This window comes from Jaculus jaculus, chromosome 9 (genome assembly GCF_020740685.1).
Source record: "Jaculus jaculus isolate mJacJac1 chromosome 9, mJacJac1.mat.Y.cur, whole genome shotgun sequence".
Classification (NCBI taxonomy): Eukaryota; Metazoa; Chordata; class Mammalia; order Rodentia; family Dipodidae; genus Jaculus; species Jaculus jaculus.
Window position 1 is genome coordinate 92,755,095 of NC_059110.1, and position 27,262 is coordinate 92,782,356.

Below are 27,262 nucleotides of genomic sequence, written 5' to 3' on the forward strand. Positions count from 1 at the left end.
CCTCCTTCTGCAGCTTTGCTCGCAGAACTGTGCGCGGGGAGCGAAGGGTCCAGAGTCCCAGGTTAGGTTGAGCCTCAGCGAGTCTCCACCTCATCCACTCGTTTTACAGAAAAAGTTAGTTGGAAAGGTCCCTCGCTTTCATATCCCACGGCGAAGCCACGAGCTGGCGGATGACTTCGGAGTTCTCAGAGCCGAGGAAACCCAGCGCATCGGGGTTATAACAAGCCCGTTTCAAGGCCCCACATCTTGGACGTGTTAGAAGCGAGGCCGGTAGGACGTCAGATCCCGTACTTTCTCCATAGGATTATTAGCAACTTTTACCTTAGGAAGGCGAGGACCCACGGAGTCACCTGTGCACCTGGCAGCCAAGGTACTTACCCTTTTCTGAACTCTTCCTCCACCCAGAAATGCAGGTTGGCCCGCGGATTAAATGAACTAATGCACGAAATGCCCAGCAACCCATCAAATACCACGTTAGATTAGGGGATCAGAAAATACTTAGTCATGAAAATCATATAAATGCTAATTCGTCCAGGCGTGGTGGCTCACGCCATTCATCTCAGCACTGGGGAGCCTGAGACTACAAAATGAATTCCAGGCCAACCCCAGGCTAGAGCAAGACTCTACCTCAGAAAAAAAGAAAAAAAAGAAAGACAGAAAGAAGAAAGGCAGAGCTAGAATGCTAATCTATTTTCTTCCCCTATCTGGAATGCCCAGAAAGGCCTCCTGTACCTTAAGTCTAAGCATTTTTTTTTTAAAAATCCATTTATTTGCACACACACCAAGTGTGTGTGTGTAAGAGATAGACAGACACCAGGCTGAGTGTGATGGCGCACACCTTGAATCCCAGCACTCAGTAGGCAGAGGTAGGAGGAAAACCATGAGTTCAAGCCCACCCTGAGACTAGTGAATTCCAGGTCAGCCTGGGCTAGAGTGAGACCCCATCTCCAAAAGCCAAAAAGAAAAAGAGAGAGAGAAAGAGATATACACCAGATATATGCACCATTTTGTGTCCAAATTTATGTGGGCACTAGGGAATTGAACCCAGGTCCTCGGGCTTTGCAAGCAAACACCTTTACCCAGTGAGCCATCTCATCTTCCCAGCCTCGCTGCAGTTCCCTGTCTTCACTGCTTCTCTTCAGCGTTTTTTTCTCCACTAAGGTGTTCATTGGCTTTTCCCTCTCTGATTTCTTTTCTCTTGAGATGTCGACCTTGTCTCTGACCCCCTTCTCTGGCTATGAATTATAGCCACGGGCATGTAAGAGGTCCAGAACCAGGGGGAGATGCGATCCAGATGGCTGTTTTGTAAACTTAGTCTACAAGCTGAGTGCTCAATTCTGAAGGGGAGTGCACTTAATCCACTAATTGGACCCAATTATTAGAGTCTAGATTCATGGCATCCTATGGAAATCATGGTTGGAGGCCCTCTGGCCCATATTATGGCTAAATCATTGAAATGCTGTTAAATAATGTGCAGGCTGCTGAGGAGAGCAGGCCTCGGAGCTGCATTTACCCACACTCCTCCTTGCTCCACCCTAGGCATTATCACCATCTCTATTTTTCATCTTTATCGTACACTTCTGCAGAGGCATTCAATAATGTACCCATTGTGCAAGTAATCCGAAATCCTTTACGGCGAGCGATAGTATTTAGTAGTAATAAAACATTAATTTGTCTACCAAGTGACATATTTATAGGAGCTGTTTACTTTGACATATTTTTATTATTTCTACTCATTTGCTAAGTACTTTCCAATACATATTTATGAAGCCCATGCCCTTCCCCAAACAGTAGTGAAAAAAAATAAATCACATTATTTCTTTTATTTGTAAACAGCAAGCTGGGAAATCCTAACACCCTGATTTTTGTGACTTCTGGCAAGAGCCAGAAGAACGAATGGTAATTGAACACCTACTGTGTGCCCGACTCTCTGTGAAAGGCACTTTCCATAAATCATGTTTAATTCTCCTGAGGATTTTTTTATAATTTATTTTATTTTATTTATTTGAGAGTGACAGACAGAGAGAAAGAGGCAGATAGAGAGAAAGAGAGAGAGAATGGGCGCGCCAGGGCCTCCAGCCACTACAAACGAACTCCAGACACGTGTGCCCCCTTGTACATCTGGCTAATGTGGGTCCTGGGGAATCGAGCCTTGAACCGGGGTCCTTAGGCTTCACAAACAAGCACTTAACTGCTAAGCCATCTCCCTCCTGAGGATTTTTTTAAACCAATTTTACCAATAAGGAAATGTTATTCCCTGCAACATAGATTTCTACCAGTACAACAGACATTATCTTATCCAAGGAACTCAGCCGTTTTGAATCTACATCTTTTTGTGATTCCAAAAATCCCCAGTCATCACTCTTCCTCACCAGTCTCCACCAGAACCTCATCAGGATCTAGAAGTCTGAAGTGTTTCTTTCTGAGGGGCTGCGTAAGTCACCACAGAATGGAACAATCAGGGATAAGTACATGCAAGATGCTAACTCTAATTCATCTATGCCACTATCTATTGGTATGGAGGGAGAGAGTCTCTAAGAAGTCAGTGGTAAGCTGAATTCCAGAAGGCAGGGCTAAAACAAAAACTCATCCCGTTTCATAGTTTGTAAGCCCTATGCAAAATGTGGAACCCTCACTCAAAAATCTAGGACACCAGGCTGGAAAGATGGCTTAATGGTTAAGGCCCTTGCCTGCAAAGCCAAAGGATTTGCAAAGCTAGGTTTGATTTCCCAGGACCCATGTAAGCCAGATGCACAAGGGGGTGCACGCATCTGGAGTTCATTTGCAGTGGCTGGAGGCCCTGGTGCACTCATTCTCTCTCTCTCCCTGCCTATTTCTGCCCCCCCCCCAAATAAATAAAATAAATTAAAAAAAAAAATCTATGACACCAAGATGGAAGGAGCATAGCATTAGAATAAGTGGAAAGAAGCCAGACATGGTAGTGCACACCTTTAATTTCAGCACTCAGGTGGCAGAAGTAGGAGGTTTGCTATGAGTTCAAGGCTAGCGTGGTACTACGGAGTGAATGTGAAGTCAGCCTGGTCTAGAGTGAGACCCCACTGTAAAATAAATAAATAAATAAATAGAAAGTGGAGGGCCCTTCTCCTCCCAGAGTCCTGTGTGATCGCACTGGTCACACTGCCATAAAGCTGGCACTGCCTGAACAGGTTCCCACAAGAGTCTTCCTGGCATCATGAGCCTCACAATATGAGACTGTCTACCCTGGCAAGGCAGTTGGAGCTTCACATACACTGACCCTTAAAGAGGTCTATAAAGCAGGTATTTTTCCCTTTACACAGTGGATGAAAGAAGCCAAGTTACTCATCCAGTGTCACATAGCAACCAAATATTAACTCCAAGACCAAATGAGCTGAGATGTTTAAAAATCCTGCCCCTTGACTTTGTATCCTTTGTAGCACGGGCCCATTGTCTTCTGGCCAAGCCCAACCCATACGCTGAGGCAACAAGGTGCCCCTGGAAGAATGGGGAATTCAGGGCTACTCAAGGAGTCAGAGTGCAACAGCTGAAGGAATAGGGACTTTTCATCCATCGTCTGGGAGAAAGAATGTCACGAAATGCAAAGTAACCACTGATTTCCAGGCTTCCTCCAAAGCTGATGGAGACACTATAAGGTCTCACCATAATACAAGGACTGAGGAATCTCACTCACTAATGAACTATTAGAAAGAGCCACAATGGGCCTGGAGACAATGGCATAGTGGTTGAGGCCTTTGTCTGCAAAGCCAAAGGACCCTGGTTCAATTCCCTAGGACCACATGGACCACATAAGACAGATGCACAAGGAGGTGCATGCATCTGGAGTTTGTTTGCAGTGGCCGGAAGCCCTGGTGCACCCATTTTCTTTCTCTCAGCAGCAAGACAAAGATGTTGGCTGTTTCTATTCTATATAGTACTAAAAGTCTAATCACGGAACTAGGGCAAGAAAAAAAGATGAGTTAGGCAGGCGTGATGGTGCACACCTTTAATCCCAGCATTCTGGAGGCTGAGGTAGGAGGATCACTGTGAGTTCAAGCCAGCCTGAGACTCCATAGTGAATTCTAGGTCAGTCTGAGCTAGAGAAAAAAAGATGAGAAATATTCATGGTGTATGTGTGTGCATGTGTGTGTGTGTGTGTGTGTCCTTACATATGGTAGACAAGTGCTTCACCAGCTGTAGTTCCAGGGTAACCTTTATTTTTCTTTAATTTTTCAAGGTAGAGTCTTGCTCTAGATGACCTGTAGTCTTGGGGTGGCCTCAAACTCACGGCAATCCTCCCCACCTCTGCCTCCCAAATGCTAGGATTAAAGGTGTGCACAACCACAACTGGCCCAGGATAACCTTTGATTAGCAATATATACCTAGCTCTAAAAACAAACAAGCCAGGTGAGGTGGCAAAGTCTGTAATCCTAGCATGTAATCCTAGGAGGCTGTGACAGGAGGATCACCGGTTCAAGGCCTGTCAAGGTTACTGCTTGATTGTATCAAAAAAAAGAAAGAAGATAGTATGTATCCATGTACATCTATGTGTGTGTGTGTGTGTGTGTGTGTGTGTGTGTGTATATATTTTTTTCTGGTTTGTTTTGTACCACACTCTCCTCCAGTGCTCATCTCCAACACACAGAATTGGACAGCTGACACCCTACCTAGACATCTCCATGCTAGAGCACAGCAAATGCCCGGTAGGATATGCATCTAAGTCTCTTACCTCCTCTTGGCTCACACCTTAGGCATCCACAGAACCTGTTGTTTTGATTCAGCTTTATTCCCACCTAAACCTGCAGCTCTCTTTCACACAGATATCTACCTTGTCATTCTCTGTTCTTGGCACGGAGGCGGCAAATGAGAAAGAACTGATAAAATAGGGCTCCATCTGCTTTCTGTGGTGAGCTCAGCTAAAAAGAGGTTGATAGGTGTGCAGCCTTGGCTGCTACTCGGGCAAAATATAAAAAAGGGATTTTGTGAAAACATTCACATACCTACAGCTGAAGCCGGTTTGACAACACGTAAATTCCATGCTGGAGTCCCATACTGCCACTTAGTGCATCAAAACCGCCCTCAGCTCCCATTTAGTCTATAAGGTGAAATGATTTCCCAACACCACTTAGCTGTCCCAAGGTCACAGTGAGACCTGTGAGCCGGCACTAAGCACATATACAAGCTGGATACACTTGCTCCCCCCACCCCCCAGCTAGACATACTAGGTTCACTAATTTTTCCACAAACCCTTTCTTTTAAGAAATATTTATTTACAAGCACAGAGAGAGAGAAACAGACAGAGACACCAGCACCTCCAGCTGCTGTGAATGAAGTACAGATGCATGCGCCACTTTGTGCATCTGGCTTTATATGGGTACTGGGGAATCAACTCCAGATCATTAGGCTTTGCAGTCAAGTGCCTTAACCACTGAACCATCTCTCCAGCCTTCCACAGACCCTTTCTAGTGGGACCATAACATGCTCCTGAAGAAAGCTGGCCCCTAAGCTGGGCATGGTGGCACACACCTTTAATCCCAGCACTCAGGAGGCAGAGGTAGGAGGATCGCTGTGAGTTTCAGGCCATCCTGAGAGTACAGAGTGAATTCCAGGTCAGCCTGAGCTAGAGTGAACCTTGAAAAAGAGAGAGAGAGAGAAAAGAAAACATGAAAGAAAGAGCAAGCAAGCTAGCTGGTATTGGGCCCTAGCCCTACCTCTATGGCTACTCCCTAGTTGGTCTGAGGCAATCACAGTGACCTCATTTTCTTTGCTGCCCATGAATTAGACATGATGCATGAAGCAATACCAGTGAGACGGGATACAGGTCAGCACTGGTTACAAGGGAGTTCTCCATATCCTTTCTCTTCCTACTTACAGATACAGCCATGTCTGGATTGATGGTTGGAGCAGCTGCAGGTGGGTATTGTTGTTCTTGAGGCAGGGTGTAGTTCAGGCTGACTCCCCTCCGTAGCCCAGTCTGGCCTTGAATTCACTGCAGTCCTTAGTCTCCCAAGTACTGGGATTATAGGCATGAACCACCACACCCAGCTTTGTAGCCAGGTTTTTATTTATTTTCTTTTTTTTTTCCACTCTAGCCCAGGCTGGCCTCAAACTCATAGCAATCCACCTACCTCTGCTTTCCGAATGCTGGGATAAAAGGCATGTGCAACCAAGTCTGGCCAGATATTTTTTTCCCTTTGTCTTTTTTAATGAGAGATAGAGAGAAGAGATGGAATGAATTCTGTAGCCAGGTTTTTTTTTTTAATAATTTATTTTTATTTATTTACTTTTTTTTTTTGAGGTAGGATCTCACTGTAGCCCCAGCTGACCTGGAATTCACTATGGAGTTTCAGGGTAGCCTTGAACTCACAGTGATCCTCCTACCTCTGTCTCCCGAGTGCTGGGAATAAAGGTGTGCGCCACCACACCCGGCTATTATTTTTATTTTTGAAAGAGGCAGAGAGAGAATGGGTCTGCCAGGACCTTCAGCCTGCTGCAAATGAACTCCAGACATGTGCACCCTCTTGTGGTACATGTGTGACATTGTGTGCTTGTGTCATGTGCATCTGGCTACATGGGACCTGGAGATTTGAACATGAATTCTTAGGCTTTGCAGGCAAGCACCTTAAGCACTAAACTATCTCTCCAGCCTGTAGCCAGATTTTAATGAAGGTAACAAACTTGAACACAGGCCGGCATGGTGGTGCACACCTTTAATTTCAGTACTCAGGATGAAGAGGTAGGAGGATTACTGTGAGTTTGAGGCCAGCCTAGGCTAGAGTGAAACTCTTAACTCATAAAAAAGAAAAAAAAGGAAAAAAAAAAAAGCCAACTTGAAGACAAAACCAAAACAAAAAGAGGAAGAGGAGGAGGAAGATGGAAAAGCCATGTGTTGAAAAACTGAATTAACCAACCTCGGACTTCATGTTATCACAGACTGAATGTCTTTCCTTTAATTGATGGCTCTTTAAGTCGTGTGTTGTGACTTGCAAAGGAAGAGCAGCTTCAAAAGTACATGATCTGGGCTGGAGAGATGGCTTAGCGGTTAAGCACTTGCCTGTGAAGCCTGAGGACCCCGGTTCGAGGCTCGGTTCCCCAGGACCCACATTAGCCAGATGCACAAGGGGGCACACACGTCTGGAGTTCGGTTTGCAGTGGCTGGAGGCCCTGGCGCGCCCATCCTCTCTCTCTATCTGCCTCTTTCTCTCTCTCTCTCACTCTCAAATAAGTAAAAATAAACAAACAAAAATTTTCTTAAAAAGTACATGATCTTAGCCAGGTGTGGTGGTGCACACCTTTAATCCCAGCACTTGGGAAGCAGAGGTAGGAGGATCACCATGAGTTCGAGGCCACCCTGAAACTACATAGTGAATTCCAGCTCAGCCTGGGCTAGAGTGAGACCCTACCTTGGAAAAAAAAAAAAGAAAAAAAAAAGCACATAAGGATACCAGACGGGAGCACACCAGACACTGGGGTGTAAATGTGGGCAGAAACATAAAAAAAGGGAGCCAAGACTCTTGAGGAGGAGAGCCCACCTGGCCTTTGATGTGACTGGGTACCGCACAGCCAGAACCCAGAGTACAGCAACAGCATGTAGCTAAGGTGGAATCCAGAGGATGGAGCAGGCTGTCACGGACACTTGCAGGAATGTGGTCCAGAGGAGCAGAGGATAGCACATCTCTCACAGCCATGGCAGTCCTCTCTAAGATAGCCATCCAGGTGAGGACTGTACATCTGACTCAGCTAGGTCCATATCCCAGCAGAACAGAAATACACGGGCTAATCAGGTGTGGTGGTACACAACTGTAATCCCAATATTTAGGTGGTAGAGGCAGGAAGATCACAGTTCAAGGCCAGCCTGGGTGGCATAGCAAAACACAATTTCAAAAAAAAAATAAGGAATGGGCTGGAGTGATGGTTTAGCAGTTAAGGCACTTGCCTGCAAAGCCTAAGGGCTCAGGTTTGAGTCCCCAGTACCCACATAAGCCAGATACACAAGGTGGCACATGGGTCTGGAGTTCGTTTGCAGTAGCTAAAGGCTCGGATATGTCCATTCTCTAGTTGCCTCCTTGTCTCTCTCAAATAAATAAATACTCAAAAAAAAAAAAAAAAAAAAGCAAGGAATGTGAGTAATTCAGTGGTACAGGAATATGTGCCTAGCACGCTCAAGGTACTGGGTTTGATCCCAGAACCACAACAATAAATATATAAATAAAAATAGTAAAACCAACATGGATAGAAAGAGTCATCATTCTGTCACTAGAACTGTCACTTTTCTTCTTTGAGCCTTAGGTTTTTCTCTGTTAAATGAGGATAAGGATATAGCTCAGTGGTAGAGCATTTGCCTAGCATGTGTAAGGTCTTGGGTTTGATCCCCAAGGACTGAAAGAAATAAAAAAGACAGGATTGGGGCTGGAGGGATGGCTTATGGTTAAGGCATTTGCCTGCAAAGCCAAAGGACCCAGGTTTGATTCCCCAGGACCCACATTAGCCAGATGCCCAGGGGGCTCACGCTGTCGAGTTTGTTTGCAGTGGCTGGAGGCCCTGGCACGCCCATTCTCTCTCTCCCCCTCTTTCTCTGTCAAATAAATGAAATAAAATAAGATATATTTTTTTAAAAAGACATGCTTCATGCATGCTGGCTTGTATCCCACCTCATCCATCACCTGTAAATGCCCTATATTCTAAGTATAAACCTAACCCCCTTTTTCAGCCAAGACACAACTAATTATACAACAGCTCTCTAACCACGAAGGGCAACCTTACTTGAAAAATGTGGTCAGCAGCCAAGCATGATGGAATATGCCTTTAATCGCAGCACTTGGGAGGGAGACGGAGGTAGGAGGATTGCTATGAGTTTGAGGCCATCCTGAGACTACAATAGTGATTTCCAGGCCAGCCTGGGTTAGAGTGAGACCCTACCTCCAAAAACAAAATAAAAATGTGGTAAGTAAATAACCCTGATCTGTTCTTAATGCCTTTTATTTTCCATACCCTGGCACTACCTTCCTCTCCCAGCCAGGGTTACGATTCTCAGACGGATGGCCAGTGTTGGCAACAGACAGGGAGGTTATTTCATACACTAAGGCACGAGGCTGTGGTACAGCTGGCAGGATGAGGTGTAATTATATCTCATCTTGGAGCCACCAGCAATGAATTTCTGCATAAAGGACTAGATTTGCCATGTATTATTTATGCCAGCATCAATTTTCCCAGCTGGCTCTATTTACTGTGCAAATTCTCTTCTGTCTGTTTATGAGTAAGGCCATGGTTCAGCACCTCTGGTTACTCTATACTGTGGAAGGGCCCCACAGGGCACTGTGCATATTAAACCAGTGGCTAGATTCACCAGGAACGGTCATGTCTTCCCTTCCTGGTAAATTATACCCCTGGGACAGCAACAAGGAGCATTCTCACCTAGTGAAGTATGCAAGTGTGGGAAACCAAACCAGCAGGGAAGAAAGAACTTCATTCTTTTTTTTTTTTTTTTTTTTTGGTTTTTCAAGATAGGGTCTCACTCTAGTCCAGGCTGACCTGGAATTCACTATGTAGCCTCAGGGTGGTCTGGAACTCATAGAAATCCTACCTCTGCCACCTGAGGGCTGGGATTAAAGGGGTGTACCACCACACTGGCAAGCTTCATTCTTTAGAATCTCACTGTTGGAAACTGAAAAGAAATAAAAAATAAACCCTGGTGGCTGTGGAGCTCAGAGGATTTCTTTCTTTCTTTCTTTCGTTTTTACAATTTTTTAACAACAGGACACAGATGAAGGAACGTTTTATATTTCTGAAATTATTTGTACTCAGTAACTTAGAGACAGCACTAAGGGAAGGGTGTCCCATCTTATAGATGGAAAAAGAGAGGCCAGAAAACACAAAAGAGAGGGAAGGAAAGGCAAGAGAGTACTGTGTGAGGATTAGGCACTGGATCCAGTGGTGGTAATGTGGGCTATTCACCCAGTCACTATTGTGCTTCTTCAGAGATGCCCCAGGCTAGGGTGAACTCAATCCCACTGGAAGCATACATGGTGGACACACGGGAAGGCTATATGGCACCAGCATGGGACTTCCGGGTCCTCCCACCGTGTGTCATCCTCTCTGACTGGTGGAGTTAGTATCTCCAATGAGAGTAAAGCCAAAGAAACTTGTCCAGTCAACAGCACCAGTCACGTCTGCTCTCCCTGCCGGATGGGGCTCTGCTCTGCAGTGCCCAAGGTCCCAATGTCTATCACCTCCTGGAGCCCCGTTGGCTGGAAGAAGAGACAAGAGGCACGGGTAGGAAGTTTAGGAATACAAGTGGATAGACTTTTGTATCTGTGTTTCAGCATCAATTTTAAAAATATTTTCTTTCTTGGGCTGGAGAGATGGCTTAGCGGTTAAGCGTTTGCCTGTGAAGCCTAAGGACCCCGGTTAGAGGCTCGGTTCCCCAGGTCCCACGTTAGCCAGATGCACAAGGGGGCGCATGCGTCTGGAGTTCGTTTGCAGTGGCTGGAAGCCCTGGCGTGCCCATTCTCTCTCTCCCTCTATGTCTTTCTCTCTGTGTCTGTAGCTCTCAAATAAATAAATAAATAATGAACAAAAAAAAATTTTTTTAAATATTTTCTTTCTTTATTTACTTATTTGAGAGAGAGAGAGAAAGGCAGAGAGAGTGAATGAGTGTGTGTTTGTGTGTGTGTGTGTGTGTGTGTGTGTGTGTGCCAGGGCCTCCAGCCACTGAAAACAAACTCAAGATGCATGTACCACCTTGTGTATCTGGTTTACGTGGGTCCTGGGGAATTAAACCTGGGTCCTCTAGCTTTGCGGGCAAGCACTTTAACCACTAAGCCATCTCTCCTGCCCAGAAATTTTTAGTAACTGTGGGCACGGAAACCACCCTCTCCCAGGGCCTCAAACGTCTGAGGCTGGCTCACCTGGCGGGGAGACTTGGTTAGACACACTGTACGCCGGCTGCTGCCTGCTCCAATCCCCTCGATGATATCCAGGTGAATCCGGGTGCTAGGCACGAAGCTCCAGGAACGTCCCAGGGCAGGTTTGAACTTTCCATTGTCCCTGTCTCGGGTCAAGTGGTTGGTCACCTGCAGAAAGGGACAGAGATCCATGGTGCTAGTACAGGAAACATGGATCCTACTGCTTCATCTCACACAAAGAAAACCTGAGGCCTCGTGCATGGAGAGAAATGGCTCCCCCAGAGCCCCATAATCTGACTCAGTAAATATTTACTTAGGTCTACTTAGGAGAAGGAAATAATGGGACATGCAGATATACATATATATCTTAGGAGGAAATAATGGGACATGCAGACTTGGGTATAGGAATGTTCACTGTAGGTGTTTTGGTTGAGACAAGGTCTCATGTGACACACGCTGGCCTCAAACTTGCTGAGACAAGTCTTGAATGTCTGATCCTCTTGCCTCTGCCTCCCAGGTGTACACTACACTTAGCACTGCAGTTTTATTTATAACAGGGGAGAATTAATCATGACTTAAAGGCCCAGTGATCAGGAATTGGGTAGATCATTGTGATAGTAATGGTTGGCAAACTGTAGCCCACATGCCAAATCTGGTCCCAAAACTGCTTTGGCAAATGGAAGGTAGATATGTGCTTTTTTTTTTTTTCCCCCTTTTTTTGGTTTTTCAATATAGGGTCTTGCTCTAGCCAAGGCTGACCTGGAATTCATTATGTAGTCTCATGGTAACATTGAACTCACTGCAATCCTCCTACCTCAGCCTCCTGAGTGCTGCGATTAAAGGCATGAGGCCACCATACCACACCTGATTTATTTGTTTTTTTTTCAAAGTAGGGTCTCACTCTAGTCTTTCTATGTAGTTTCACGATGGCTTTGAACTCACAGTGATACTCCTACCTCTGCCTCCCGAGTGCTAGGATTAAAGGAATGCAGCATGATGCTTTCTTTCTAAACTTTTAATTATTTACTTATTTGCATATGGGGGCACACCAGGGTCTTTTGTCACTACAAATGGATCAGATGCTTGCACCATGACTTTTGGTATCTGGCCTTACTTGGGTAGGTGTTGGGGAATTGAAGCTGGGCCAACAGGCTTTGCAAGCAAGCACCTTTAACTGCTGAGCCATCTCCCCAGCCCTAGATGTTTGTTTTAGACAGGGTCCCACTATGTAGTCTACTTGGACTCTTTTTTTTTAATTTATTTTTATTTTTGTTTATTTATTTGAAAGAGAAAGAAAGAAAGAGGCAGATAGAAAGAATGGGTGCGCCAGAGGTGGGTCCTGGGAAATTGACCCTAGGTCCTTTGGCTTTGCATGCAAGCGCCTTAACTGCTAAACCATCTCTCTAGCCCTGAACTTTTAAATTTTTTTAATTTATTTACTTATTTGAGAGAAAGAGAAGGAGAGGGAGATAGAACAGAAAGATAAAGAATAGGCATGCCAGGGCCTCCTGCCACCGCAAACAAACTAGATGCATGTGCCACCTTACATGGGTACTGGGGAATCAAACCTTGGTCCTTAAGCTTCACAGGCAAGCACCTTAACTGCTAAACCATCTCTCCAGCCCTGTCTTTTTTTTTTTTTTCTTTAATGCATTTTACTGATTTAGGGTGGGGGGAGGGAAAGAATGGAAACACCAGGGCCTCTTGTTGCCCCAGTCAAACTGCAGAGACCTGTGTCACTTTGTGCATCTGGATTTACATGGGTACTGGGGAATCAGACCCAAGCTGGCAGGATTTGCAAGCAAACACCTTCAACCACTGAGCCATCTTCCTCAGATTCTGGCCTTGAGCTCTACAGCCTCCTGCCTACACTTCCCAAATTTTGAGATTACAGGTGAGTGCCACCACATCCGCTATAAATCAGGTTTTATTGGAGTGCAGCCATGGCCACTTGTTTCTGAGCTGTCCATGGTCAATTGCATGTCAAATTGACAGAGTGGTTTAGTTGCTTACCTGGTCGTTAAGAGGAAAAATCTTCCATCCGTGTGATATAGGTATTAAACAGTGTAGAATGTGGCTGCTATAGCTACTGTGAAAAACAGTATGGCAGCTCTTCAATTAAAAAATAAAACTAAGGGCTGGAGATATGGCTTAGCGGTTGGGGTGCTTGCCTGTGAAGCCTAAAGACCCAGGTTCGATTCTCTAGATCCCAGATGCACATGGTGGTGCATGCGTCTAGAGTTTGTTTGCAGTGGTTAGAGGTCCTGGCGTGCCCATTCTCCCTCTCTCTGTCTCTAATAAATGAATAAATAAAACAAGTTTCAAAAATAAATAAATAAAAATAAAATTAGCTGTGTGTGGTGGCACACACCTTTAATCCCAGCACTTGGGAGGCTCAGGTAGGAGGATCGCTGAGTTTGAGGCCAGCCTGAGACTAATTCCAGCTCAGCCTTGGCTAGAACAAGACCCTACATCAAAAACAAAACAAAAGAATAAAATAAAATTATTGGACTAGAGTGATGCCTTAACAGTTAAGGTACTTGCCTGCAAAGCCTAATGACCTGGGTTCAATACCCCAGTGCCCATGTAAAGGCAGATGCGCAAAGTGGCACATGCATCTGGAGTTCATTTGCAGCAGCTAGAGGCCCTGGCACATCCATTCTCATTCTCTCTCTCTCTCTCTCTCCTTGCAAATAAGTAAATAAAAATAAAATAATTGTATGATCCACCAATCCTGCTTCTAGGTATATACCCAGGAGGACTGACAGCAGAGACAGGAAAATAAATCTGTACGTGTCTGTAGCAGTGCTACTCATAAGAGGCAAAAAGAAAAGGAAGCAACTTAAGCATCCGTCAACAGATGAATGGAAAAGCGAAATGTGGCACACACATGCAATGGAAGAATTATTCACCGAAAAAAAAAAGAAGGAAGTTCTGACACATTCTACAACTCCCGTGAATTTTGAAGACATTATCCTAAATAGAATAAGCCTCTCAAATAAAGGCAAATATCACGATTCCACTTATAGGAGACGGCAGAGAAGTGAAAAAATCACAAAAGGAGAAAGTGGAGTGGTGGTAGCCAAGGAGCTGGAGGAGGGAGGGGTTATTTTCAATGGGCAAAGACCTCGCTGTATAAGATGAAGACTTTTGGAGCTGGACAGGGGAAAGTTACACATTATATATGTATTTAATACCACTGAACTATATACTTGAAAGTGGTTAAGACAGTAAATTTTCTGTTATGCATATTTTACTATAATAAAAAAAATGGGAAAACATGTAGCTGCTTAAAAAGTTGACACTTCCAGGGCTGGAGAGATGGCTTAGCGGTTAAGCGCTTGCCTGTGAAGCCTAAGGACCCCGGTTCGAGGCTCGGTTCCCCAGGTCCCACGTTAGCCAGATGCACAAGGGGGCGCACGCGTCTGGAGTTCGTTTGCAGAGGCTGGAAGCCCTGGCGCGCCCATTCTCTCTCTCTCTCCCTCTGTCTTTCTCTCTGTGTCTGTCGCTCTCAAATAAATAAATAAATAAAAAAGTTGACACTTCCAGCTCACTCTGTAACCAAGGCTGGCCTAGAACTCATTATGTAGGCCAGACTGGTCTTAAATCCATGGATTCCTCCTACGTCAACCTCCCAAGTACTGGGGTTACAGGCATGTGCCACCAGGCCTAGCTAAAAGTGGCAATTATAAAGAATATGTATAAAGAGCTGGGCATAGTGGCTCATTCCTTTAATATTAGCATTTGGGAGGCAGAGGAAGATTTCAAATTTGAGGCTAGCCTGGATGACATAGGGAAAGCTTATCAAACCATTTTTAAAAAGAACGGGGGGGGGGCGGGGAGAAGGGGCTGAGATGATGACTCAGGGGTTAGGGAGATGGCTCAGTAGTTAAAGACATTTGCTTGCAAAGCCTGCTGGCTACGGTTCACTTCCCAAGCCATCCACACAAAGCACAATGCAGAAAGTGGCACAAACCAGGACATCCTTAAATAACTCCTCAGTCCAAAAAAAATATTCTAAAGCCGCCACTGGCACCCAGTGGCTCTATAGTTCCAACCTTCAGCCCTGGCTACCTCCAGGACCAAATTTAAAAGGTATACTCTGGAAGGCTATTATACAAAATATGGTACAATCACCATTATCAAGGCTAAATATTGTATATATATTTCTAATAACTCTGCTAATATCTAATCTGTTTTACAAGCCATACGGAAACAGAGTCAGACGATGTCAGACACTACAGAGCCATTCAATGAACAGTTCTGGAAGAAAACCTCAGCCAGCTCATGCTCAGATGATCCTGAGACAATCCAGCTCCATCTGCCTGGGTTCCCTCGAATGCTGCCCAAGGCCTGGAAGGCCACAGGAATGACAGCCCTGAAGATGAACAGTTGGCTGTGTGCTCACTTCTCATTCACTCCTTATTTATTTATTTATTTATTGTTTTGTAATTTTTTTTAATTTTTATTAACATTTTCCATGATTATAAAATATATCCCATGGTAATTCCCTCCCTCCCCACCCCCACACTTTCCCATTTGAAATTCCATTCTCCATCATATTACCTCCCCATTACAATCATTGTAATTACATATATACAATATCAACCTATTAAGTATCCTCAAACTCACAGTGATCCTCTTACCTCAGCGTCCCAAATACTGAGATAAAAGGCATGTGCAACCATGCCCGGCTGTAAAGTACTATGATAGTTTCTGCAGATGTGGAGATTGATGACAAATTTGAATCTTAGAGTTAGCCATTTTTATCTTTGTATGAGAAACATACAGACTTTAAAAAAAAAGTGCTTCATAAGCAGAAAAAAATTACTTTTACAGCAAAAATATCCATTTATATGAAAGTCCAGAAAGCAGAAAACTACTGAAACAGAACATAGTTTGGTAGGGTAAAAGGCAGGACAACAGTGAGGAAGTCTGCATAGACTATACCTCAGCCAACCTGATGTAACAAGATAAAACACACTTAGTCTGTGACCCCCTTGGCTCTTCATGGACCAGCCCCTCACACACAGTCAGAGCTCCAGCTGACCCGGGGAAGATGGGCTTTGTCCTTTTCTTGGGCTTTATATCCCAGGGGCTGGAGCTGACATTTAAGGGAAAAGAGGCTATCTCCAATCAGAAGACAAGATTACAGGCCTGACATGCCTCCTTACCACCACTGCCACGCCGAGGTCCCAGGCCAGGGTCTTCAGCTCTCGGGCCAGCTGCATCATCAAGGCCAGGCCTGGGGGAGCAACAGGGAAAGAGGGCAGCCGAGGACCAGGGAGCAGACCGGGAGGTGAAGCCCCTACCCTGTCATCAGGCTCTGCCTCGCCACTCACCTTCCCTCTGCTGACCTCCCAGAAGTGGGGCGACCACCGCTGTAACCGAGTCCACCATCACCACCTTCACAGTCCCTGAGGAGCCCGTCACCTAGAGGAAGGATGGGGGAGAAACAGACCAGGAATCAGTGGCCTCTAGGGGTCGCTCTCGACAAACGCCTCTATTAGGAGCTAGCAGGAAACAACTTCCCATACCCAAATACAGCTGCCCAGGCATTAAAGAGCTGTAGCGTCTTATGTCTTACCGCGAGGGGCGGGGAGGGGCACCTACGTAAGGATAACAGACCTTACTGAAGGCTTGGGTGGACAGAAAGAGTTCACGTTCTAGGACATCACAACACTCCACTGAGGAACCCCCACTCAGGACTGTGGCCATCTCTAGACTCTCCTTACACCCAGCCTTCCTGGTAGACACTTCTTTTGTGACTCCCCTCACCACTGCTTAGAGCTCTGGTGCCATCTTCAAGCCACTGCCTGTCTCTATACACACAGAGCATCATCCTAGCTGCCTTCCACACTTCCTTTCTCCTCTCCCTTACTTTTTTTCTTTTTTTCAAGGTAGGGCCTCACTCTAGTCCAGGCTGACCGGGACTTACCCTGTAGTTCCAGGCTGGCCGCGAACTCATAGTGATCCTCCTACCTCTGCCTCTCAAGTGCAGGGATTAAAGCAGTGTGCCACTATGCCCGGCTCTCTTACTTTCAAGATCAGGATCCCACTGCTGCAATGGGTTTCTGGTGCCAGCTGAGCCTCCAGCTGAAATCACAACCCTGCCAATACCTTTCTTACAGGCAACCCAGCAAAGTGCACCCAGGTTCTTGACTGGGAGATGATAAATATGTTGTTTTAAGCCACTAATTTTATACACTTGTTATGCATTAATAGAAAACATATATCATTTAATGGCCTTACGGTTCTGACCTGGAACTGAGAAATTTGGTTTCAGTATCTTCTCAGTAATGGTGACCCGGAAACACTCACTTAACCTCTCTGATTCTTCCTCTCCCCGTCCCAGGGTCACAGCAAATCTGCTCTTCTTGGTTCTGTGCCTCAACACACTGGTGGGTCCTAACCAGCCATGACTTCAGTGACAAGTATTGGTTCAACCATTATATGTATGTTTGTTAAATACCCCTGGGTACGCCCATAGAAACATGTCATCTTTTCAGTAAAGAGAAAAACGTTTGAAATAAACTATTATTCATGCCTGTCTATTAAAGCTAACAGGCTATAAATTAGTGTACCAAATCCTGTCTAAATGCCTAGCAGGCGTAGCAGCAAACCCACCCAAATGCCATTCCAATATCTTACCCCCCCCCCTTTTCTTTAAGAGAACTCAAAATACTTTTAGGTACTAGGTAGAAATCTCCTTACTTTAGGGAAGATATCTGAGCTATTGGTCTAAGATATACATATAACTCAACTCTGGCCAGCTAGGCTGAAGGAATAGCTCAGTAGTAGAGTGTCTGTCTAACATTCAGAGACCTCAGATTAGAGCCCTAGGACTATAATAAAAAAGAAAGAAAAGGGCTGGAGAGATGGCTTAGCGGTTAAGCGCTTGCCTGTGAAGCCTAAGGACCCCGGTTCAAGGCTCGGTTCCCCAAGTCCCACGTTAGCCAGATGCACAAGGGGGCGCACACGTCTGGAGTTCGTTTGCAGAGGCTGGAAGCCCTGGCGCGCCCATTCTCTCTCTCTCCCTCTATCTGTCTTTCTCTCTATGTCACTCTCAAATAAATAAATAAAAAATGAACAAAAAAAATATTTAAAAAAAAGAAAGAAAAGAAAGATGTGGCCAACTAGATTTAAGAAGCAGGAAGTCTAGTGGGTTCTGGACAAGCTTTTTCTTCTCCAATAAGAGAAGTACTCACTGCCCTGAACGTTGTGGATGTGTGCAAACAAGATGCCTGGAGTTACAGCAGCTGCTGGGCACTGATGACAGGAAGGTCAACAGACCAGGCCCACAGCTCCTGCCAACCGCTGAGCTTGCATGAGACAATCAGATGACCTCAAGATTCAAGTCTCCAGCCAACAGCCTCTATTACTTGCAGATGAAAGTATTCCTTACTGATTTCAGTCAGAATGCAGAATGCTCACTGTTTAGCAGGGCTGGGGAGTACGTAAATGGTGAAGCTGACGAAGGAAATCTACTGTTGGGAGCGGCAAGCACTGCCTGAGTCACAAGCTGCACATCTGCATCCCCAAGAAAGCCTATGGTAGTACACCTTGCCCACACACAGGTAGCACCTGTCCGTCCAGCTGGGCAGAGCCGGGAGGGCCACCTGCTCACCTGCTGGGCCACAGCACCCCGGAGGTCCTGCAGCACATCCAGCATCTGGAAGATGTCAAATGCACGCGCCACCTGTATCCTCTGGAGAGCTCCTGCCTGAGGGGTGGGAAAGGAAGCAGGGGCTTGGGATCAGATGGAACAAGGGAGGGGGCTGGGAAGATAGCTCAGCCGTTAAAGAAGCTTGCCTGCAAAGATGGAGCTGGGGTTGAGAAAGGCGATGAAGAGGAATTATAAGGTGGAGAAAGGGAAGTGGTATTTAGACATGGCACTTGGGTTCGGAATGGCAAATGGGTTTTGTCTGACAGGCTGCATCTCCCAGCCGTGGCTGCATGGGCATTAAGCTGTAAGGCACTTGGAATTCAGCAGGAAGGAAAGATATAGATGATTAGTGATGCTGCCACAAGCAATGGGCTGGAAACACTGGTGTTTGCCAGCTCTGATTTAGGGCACACACAGAGTTGGGAGGTTGCCTGGAGAATCAGTGTAGGTGGTATCCAAGCAGGGGTGATGATATTAGCACAGGAGGATCGAGGAGTGAGGACAGCATGGGGAGAACTCCCAAGTCACAAAACGAGAAATGACCATCTGCTCTGCTAGCTCAAACTCTTGCAGTGTCACGGGGGGGGGGGGGGGGAGGAGGTCGTTTTCTAAGTGCTAGCATCTCAGAAGAACCCAGCTGCTCCACCTCCTACCTGTTCTTCCTCATCCTGGGTTCTGGCTTGCAGTAGCTGGAGGAGGCGAGAAGCTGTGAAGCCTCCATTGGAATCAACATAAAGGACGTTCTGCTGTAGGCCGTGGGCCACGTTCGCAGCCACACAGAGACACACCTGCAGAGAGCCCGGTGCTGGGTGAACCTGAGCCCTCGGAGAGTTAGGCCTCCACAGCAGCTCCCACTATATCCCACCCAGATCCCAGCAGCACAAACAGGCCAAGGCCACATCCATTCTCATCACCCACGTAGTCTCTTCTGACCTCTGAGCCCTTAGCACTCCACGAAGAATCCAGAGACTCCGTACCCACCTCCCCCACTCCTGCCAGCTGCTGCCTCTCACATGTACCCACCTGGGTTTTGCCACTACCTGGGCCCCCCACAATTTCAGTCATTTCTCCAGTATAGAGACCAGCATCAAGCAGTTTGTCCAGGCTGATGGAAGAAAAGGAGAGAAGAAAGTCAACCAGAAGGGTGGGCAAGTCGGGGCAGAAGAAAGTACATTAAGTCTGTAGATAGCCACACCTTTAATCCCCGCACTGAGAAGGCAGAGGTAGGAGGATCACCGTGAGTTCATGGCCAGCCTGAGACTACATAGTGAATTCCAGGTCAGCCTGGACCACACTGAGACCCTACCTCAAATTCCCCACTCCAGAAAAAATATATATGTAGATAAATTTGGGAAGTAGCATAATGCTCTAGAATTAATCCCCAGTACTATGGGGGGGGGGGGAAGAGTCGCTGGGTGTGGTGGCGCACGCCTTTAATCCCACCACTCGGGAGGCAGAGGTAAGAGGATCACCATGAGTTGGAGGCCACCCTGAGACTCCATAGTGAATTCCAGGTCAGCCTGAGCTAGAGTGAGACCCTACCTCGAACCCCACCCCCCCAAAAAAGAATTGGCATTTCCTAGGTGGAATCTTCTATTCCATAAGCACAGTAAGTCTCTCCATCTATTTGAGTCACTTTTGCTCTCATCAGCCATTTTTAATTTTGAGCATACAAATCCCGACCTCATGCTTTGTTCCACTTACACCAAAGTATTTAATTTTCTTTGGGGCAACTGCAAATGGCATTGTGTTTTTAATTTCAGTTTCTACATGTTCACTGTGAGCACACAGAATCACAATTGATTTTTATACGTTGATCTTGTATGGGGAAACCTTGCTAAACTTGCTTATTAGTTCCGGGGCTTTGTAATCATTTTTTATTTGCTTGTGTTTGTCTGCCTCTCTCATCTGGCTAGGAACACCCTGGGGCAAAGACTGGGCCTGGTCCCCATGTGTCCCCAGTTCTAACACAATGCCTATAGCCCAGAAGGCACACAGTAAGTGTTACTAAAGAAATGAGTCTTAGAATGGTGCCATGGTTTTATTGTAAGCACCCAGGCTGTGGAAGTGTTGAGATGAGTCTCAAGGCCCAGCCAAGTTCCTAACCTAGTACCCGCCCTGAGCCACCACACACAGAGCACGTGCACCTTCCATGCACTGCCCCAGGACGGCGCTGCATGCTGCCTGCACCTGTGAACGGCCACACTCCTCCCTTCCTAATAGTCACAGCCACAAACTCTACTCCACTGAAGGGATTCCCCGAGACCCCCGTGACCTGTGCATATGCCGAGTACCACTCCAATGTTACCCCCTTTCTCTTAAAATAAATTAATTAAATTAAATATTTAAAAGTTCCCCAGGTGATTCCAAAGTGCAGATAAGTTTGGGAACCACTGGCTTCTACCAGTTATGTCATAATTTCTAGAAGTGGTATCCAAACATGAGTATTTTGTTTCCCAGACAATTCCAGCAAACAGTGAATTGCAGGTTTGACTCCAGTCACAAACCCATCACACTCTTGGCTACGGGACTCCATCTGCATATGATGCCAGCCAACTTCCCACCCGTGTCTCTCCCTGCCTTCTACTGCTTCTGGAGAGGACCTCCTTACCAGTACATCCCCAGCACCTCCACCCCATATCATATCAACATGGGGAGAGACTCCAGTGACTACTGTCTGGAATGCAAGGATGTCTGGGATTGATCCTTCACCTTTTCCCCTGAACTGTCCACCATTCTTCCCGTCATTCACTCAAATGAGAGGCAAGAAGCAGTTAGGGTGACTGCGCCCCTGAAAGCAAAAAAAGACAGTGAAACCTGCGCTTGCTACAGGTCTAATTCTTACTCCTTACCTAGTTCCCTAGACCTGTTTTTCCACAAACAACCTGGACTCCCTCCTGGGAAAGAGATTGTTCCTAGGAAACATTGTGGTTGGTCAAGTTCAGCCCCCGGAACTTGGTGACAGGGCTAACCTCTTCCTGAGACAGCCCCTATCTGTCCCTCTGGCTTACCTGAGCCTGAAGGCAGGGCCCATCATCATAAGGTTATGAATGCCTTTGCAAGGGGAGGGCATGCTCTCTGAGCTGCCTGACCACTGGGCACATCCAGCTGTAGATGAGCTTCTCCTTGGCCCAGCCAGGCTGAGCTGAGAGGAGGGCCCTCAGCCCTTATTCTCCACGTACGTTCTTTATCTCCACCTCCCCACATGGCAGGAGCTCCTTGAACTTTCTTTTCTCTTTTCTTTCCAGTTTTCTCAGGCCCTCCACATGGGATCTCTAGCCACGTGAGTGCCTTTCCTTGGCTCTGTACTTCCCTCAATAAATATAGCAATTTAATAATAATCCTTCTCAGTCTATTTTGTTCAATTCTTTGATTAAAGATTAGACATGAGCCTAGGATTCAGGGTTCAAGGACTTTCCTGAACCCTGAGCATCCCATTACACATCTTGGAAGGCCTCCCATTCCCTGAAGGCCTTATTCTAACATAAGCTGTACAGAAATGAACAGACAGAGCATGGGTTGACAGACAGAACTCTAGTGTGCAAGGCGAAACCAATCTCCCCATCACTAGAGCTTTTCCAAAGGTGTGTGACATGCTCCATCACCCTGCCAAGTCCCACAGTGCACACCAGCTCTAAAGACTCCTAGAAGGTCTACAACAAAGAAACATGTTTAATTTGGTTTAAAATCAAGCATTCCAGGCTGGAGAGATAGCTCAGCAGTTCAGGTGCTTGCCTGCAAAGCCTAACAACCTGAGTTTGAGTCCCTAGCACCCATGTAAAGCCATCTGATGCACAAGGTGGCGCATGTGTCTGGAGTTCATCTGCAGTGGCTAGAGGCCATGGCATGCCCTAAGAATGTCCCTCTCTCTGCCAGGCATGGTGGTGCACACCTTTAATCCCAGCACTTGGGAGGCAGAAGTAGGTGGATCACTGTGAGTCTGAGGCCAGCCTGAGACTACATAGTGATTTTCAACTCAGCCTGGGTTAGTGTGAGACCCTACCTCAAAATAATTAAAAAAAAAAAAAAAAAGCGCTGGAGAGATGGCTTAGCGATTAAGCTCTTGCCTGTGAAGCCTAAGGACCCCAGTTCGATTCCCCAGGACCCACGTTAGCCAGATGCACAAGGGGACACACACATCTGGAGTTCATTTGCAGTGGCTAGAGGCCCTGGTGTGCCCATTCTCTCTTTCTCTCTCTCTCTCTCTGCCTCTTCCTCTCTCTGGCTGTTGCTCTCAAACAAATAAATAAATAAATAAAATATTTTTAAAAAGAGGGGGAAGCCTTTCTTAGGAAACTGAGGCAGGAGAATTGCCATAAGTTTGATTGTCTAGTCTACATAATCTACATAATAAGAACTAGTCTCAAAAAAAAAAAAAGGCAGGAATGGAGAGATGGCTTAGTGGTTAAGGGCACTTGCCTGCAAAGCCAACGGACCCAGGTTTGATTCCCCAGGACCCACATAAGATGCACAAGATGGTACATGCATCTGGAGTTCATCTGTAGTGGCTGGAAGCCCTGACACACCTATTCTCTCTCTCTCTCAAAATAAAAATAAATATTTTAAAATTTTATTTAAATAAATTTAAGAATTTATTTAAAAGTTTAAATACATTTAAATATAAATGTATTTTAAAAATCAAGCATTCCTCTGATTTTTGACAACAGCTCCCTCCCTACCAAACTTCAAGCTTCTATTCACTAACCACAGCACACCTTGCGGAAGTCTAGAAATGTGGTAGTCATCTTTGACTCTTCACACCTGCATGTCACCTAGTAGCATGGCTCTATCCACATTTCTCTTTCAACATGCCTCCCAGTGCCATGTGGCCTGGATCAGATTCACACCTCCCCTATCAGCACCCCTGGGTTCCTCCCTGGCTTCACTTGTCCCACCGTCTGTGGGCTTTATGATGATTTTCCACATCCAGGAAGCACCAGGGCAGATGAGCTAGCATTAAGCTCCTGGTCTGCCTGTAACAGCTATGGACAATTGAACAGCTCTCCTAACCTGAGTCTCCATTTCTTTCTTTCTTTCTTCCTTTTTTTTGCCCCCCTGAGGTAAGGTCTTGCTTTAGCCCAAGCTGCCCTGGAATTCACTAGGCAATCTCAGGCTGGCTTCAAATTCACTGTCACCCTCCTACCTCAGCCTCCCAAGTGCTGGGATTAAAGGCGTGTGCCGCCACTCCCCAGCTGTGTGTGTGTTTGTATGACCATCAGAGCTCTTTTTCCCCCGCATGGCCCCCACACCTGGCTCCATGTCTTACCTACAGAATGATGTCTTTGGTGGCAGTGCACTTTCACAACAGGTTGTGAGGAGCGAATGAAATACGCACTGTGACATGTCGAGCAGTGCTTGGTTCATGCTGAGCACTCAGAGAAGGCTCCCTCAATGCCAGAGTCACCTGTGCCACTCTGTTCTCCCCTGCAGTGACCCACGACAGCTGCAATCCCACCAACCTATCACGTCACCGCTCCCTCTGTGTATGTTGTTTTCATAAGCTTTCTGAGCCCAAGAGCCAACCTGCTTCCTGTTAATCATTCCCTCCTTGGTGCTGCCCTTTGCTTTTTTTCCTAGACACACTAGCCACTATACTTCAGGGCTGGGACCTTACCTCACTCATACAGCTATCATCTGCATGTGCCTGGCACCCGGTAGGCACTCGGCCAGTGTTTGATGGATTACAAATGCAGACCCCCCCCCCCCCCCAGCAACCGGCGAGAGCAAGCACCAACCAGACTGCGAGAATCCTGCCAAGAAAACATGTTATGGAAACAGCAAGGGCCAGACCAATTCAAAGACCTTTGTGATGGCAATGTTATTCATCAAACTGCACAAACAGGCCAGGAGAGAGGTCAGACTCACTTGGCCAGAAAATGCCAGTTGTCTTCCAACTCTTTCCCAACCCAAACAATGGGGCACAATGTAACTGCTCATTTCAGTAAGCTCCCTACTGCTGCAGAGTGTGGCAAAGGTACCCAGCTCTGGGTCAGCTATGCCTGGACTCATCTCACTTCTGCCACCTGTTCCTCTTAGGGTAACTATAAAGGGGCTAACAATTTCTATCACCAGTTACCTACAGCCAATGCCAGCATGCACATTCCCAGGAAACCTTAGCCATGTCCTGGTGTGCCTTGCCTTATTCTGAAGTGTCTTGGGAGGCAGGGCCAGAAAGGACTCTGCTGAATATAATGAGATGCTACTAACATCTTATGTTCTAGGTCAGGCATAACCAGGTATAATTTTGCCTCCCAGAAGACACTGTATAGTGTTAAAGACATTTTTGTTTTTGAGATACAGACTCGCTCTAGCCCAGGCTGACCTGGAATGCACTATGTAGTTTCAGGGTGGCCTCGTTACAAGGGAGAGCAAGAGAGGTGATGTGTGCATCTAGTGGATAGAGGCCACACCTCCATCCCAACAGTCCCTCTGCCTAAAGCATCAATACCGTGGAGCCTAAATCATCAGTAGGTGGGGCAAACTTATATGAGTTATATGTGAGAGAACTCAGGAGTCCCCGGTGCCTCTAAGATCCGTGAGTTTCTGGCTGCCGCCCTCGCCAGCCTTGTCCTCTGTGGACTTAGCATGGGAAGTTCTGCCTTCACCTTCTCCCCGGGGTATGCATACAAACCTTCCAATGCCGGTGGACAGGATGGCAGTGGAGGTCTTCAGCTCCTCATAGAGGTCCGCACCATTCAAAGGAAATGCAGAGAACTGAGCCAGCAGCACCCGCCTCAGGGCAACCAGGGCCTGCCAACGGGGCAGGCATTCAGACTCCAAAGTGACCAGTTTACCCAGCGTCATCCCTCACCCCGCCCCCAACCTCACCCAGGGCATCCCAGGTCGAGCCTCCCCCATCAGTTTTTTTTTTAATATTTTTTGTTTATTTTTTATTTATTTATTTGAGAGTGACAGACACAGAGAGAAAGACAGATAGAGGGAGAGAGAGAATGGGCGCGCCAGGGCTTCCAGCCACGGCAAACGAACTCCAGACGCGTGCGCCCCCTTGTGCATCTGGCTAACGTGGGACCTGGGGAACCGAGCCTCGATCCGCGGTCCTTAGGCTTCACAGGCAAGCGCTTAGCCGCTACGCCATCTCTCCAGCACCGCCCCCCCCCCCATCAGTTTTTGAGAACTCTGTTTTCCTTGGCTTTGGCGCGTGAAGTCACTCGCGTGGGGGCGTGCAGAGGCCGAGCTCACCTTATACGACAAGCCACACTGCTGGGCTACCTCTTCCAGGTTTGCAGCGGCCAAGTCCACCACTGAAAGGAGAACACGTGCGGCTGACGGGCAAGGATGGCCCCGGCCTTCCTAAGCTTGCCTCCTCCTCCTCCTCCTCCTCTGTGACAAAGGGACGGGGGCCTCCCGCATTCTACCTCGGCGCACCCCGGCTCTGGGCGCGACGTCCCAGACTCCCCATCCCCACCCCCAGCCCCAGAAAGCTGAAGAGGGGGAAAGGGGACCAGCCCTCCAGCTGGAGGGGGAAGCGTCTTGCACGTGTGCTCGGGAGGTGGGGCTGGGCCCCGCGGTCACCTGTCTTGATCCCTCGGCCCCTCAGCAGCTGGACCATGTCCTCCGTGAGGCCCGGGCACAGTCCGGCCCGGAGCACGCCCATGGTCCTTTGCCAGCCCGGGATAGCCCGGGGAACGGGGGTGGGGGTGGGCGGAGACTGCCCGTCACGCGGGCGCCCCCCCCCCTCCCGGGCGGGGGGCACTCTCTCCCGACGTCCCTTTCTGGAACAGGCCTGGGCGCGCGAGGGGGCCGCGGATACCCGGGAGGAGGAGGCGGGAGCGCCGGCTCTCCCCGACCCGCGCCGCCCCGGCGCGCCTCTTCCGGGTTCCGGGCCCGCGAGCGCGCCGCGTGGGGCTGGTCTGCAGCGCCCCCTGCCGGCCGTGAGGTCGGAAGGCGGAGGGCCCGCGTCTGCAGCCGGCAGGTCCACCTGCCTGCGGGCTGGCACCGCGACAGAACCCACCCCCCGGCCCAAGGGTCTCGATTTTCTTGCAACACACGCATAGACCTTGCCATGAGTCCTATCAGGTTCCACCCTAAATGCTGGGGAACGCCCTAACCCTAACCCAAAGATGAGTGAAGTGCTCCTACCCCCGAAGATCTTACATGTTAGGGAGGGATACAGAGAAAAGAAGTCAAGTAAAGCCGGGCGTGGTGGCGCACGCCTTTAATCCCAGCACTTGGGAGGCAGAGGCAGGAGGATCACCGTGAGTTCAAGGCCACCCTGAGACTACATAGTGAATTCCAGGTCAGCCTGGGCTAGAGTGAGACCCTACCTCAAAAAAACAAAAAAAAAAAAAAACAAACAAACAAAAAAAGAAATCAAGTAAGATCATTAAAGATTATATGAGAGGGTCTCACTCTGGTTCAGGGTGACCTGGAATGCACGATGATACATTCTCAGAGTGGTCTAGAACTCTCGGAACTCCTCCTACCTCTGCCTCCCGAGTGCTGGGATTAAAGGCATATGCAACCACACCCGGTTCAATACTTTATTTTTTATAAAAAAAATTATTTATTTGAGAGACAGAGAGAAAGAATGGCCATGCCAGGGCTTCTAGCCACTGCTAATGAACTCCAGATGCATATGCCACCTTGTACATCTGTCTTATGTGGGTATTGGGGAAGCAAACCTAGGTTCTTTGGCTTTTTAACCACTAAGCCATCTCTTTAGCCCTGTTTTGTTTCTCTGAGGTAGGATTTCACT

The 27,262-nt window shown here is 47.2% G+C and overlaps 1 protein-coding gene and 1 long non-coding RNA gene across 3 annotated transcripts; one reads left to right on the top strand and one right to left on the bottom strand.

Annotated features, from left to right (window-relative positions):
• On the top strand, nucleotides 1–14,189 carry LOC123463591. The gene is made up of 4 exons (XR_006639004.1): nucleotides 1–370; nucleotides 4,602–4,679; nucleotides 5,851–5,889; nucleotides 13,625–14,189. It is a non-coding gene; the product is annotated as an uncharacterized LOC123463591 (long non-coding RNA).
• Rad51d (RAD51 paralog D) lies at nucleotides 9,741–26,352 on the bottom strand. 2 transcript variants are annotated; one of them, XM_045159785.1, is made up of 10 exons: nucleotides 26,080–26,352; nucleotides 25,747–25,808; nucleotides 25,178–25,296; nucleotides 19,570–19,651; nucleotides 19,200–19,334; nucleotides 18,508–18,603; nucleotides 16,223–16,313; nucleotides 16,055–16,125; nucleotides 10,884–11,048; nucleotides 9,741–10,223 (listed from the first exon to the last, which is right to left on the bottom strand). In XM_045159785.1, the coding sequence occupies exons 1-10, from the start codon at nucleotides 26,159–26,161 to the stop codon at nucleotides 10,140–10,142; spliced, it is 987 nt and encodes a 328-aa protein (XP_045015720.1). In that variant the 5' UTR covers nucleotides 26,162–26,352; the 3' UTR covers nucleotides 9,741–10,139. The 2 variants fall into 2 exon arrangements, with proteins under 2 accessions (XP_045015720.1, XP_045015721.1); XM_045159786.1 differs by lacking the exons at nucleotides 25,178–25,296; nucleotides 25,747–25,808; nucleotides 26,080–26,352 and adding an exon at nucleotides 23,813–23,999.
• Between the last annotated feature and the right edge of the window lie 910 nt (nucleotides 26,353–27,262).

What these genes read in the sequence shown, in the direction of transcription:
- Rad51d (XM_045159785.1), bottom strand. Translation starts at nt 26,161, where the DNA reads ATGGGCGTGCTCCGGGCCGGACTGTGCCCGGGCCTCACGGAGGACATG. An exon ending in CTGTCCACCGGCATTGGAAG is followed by an intron (nt 19,652 to 25,177) that starts GTTTGTATGCAT and finishes TTCTTCCATCAG; the next exon opens with CCTGGACAAACTGCTTGATG. An exon ending in GGGAGGTCAGCAGAGGGAAG is followed by an intron (nt 16,126 to 16,222) that starts GTGAGTGGCGAG and finishes TTGCTCCCCCAG; the next exon opens with GCCTGGCCTTGATGATGCAG.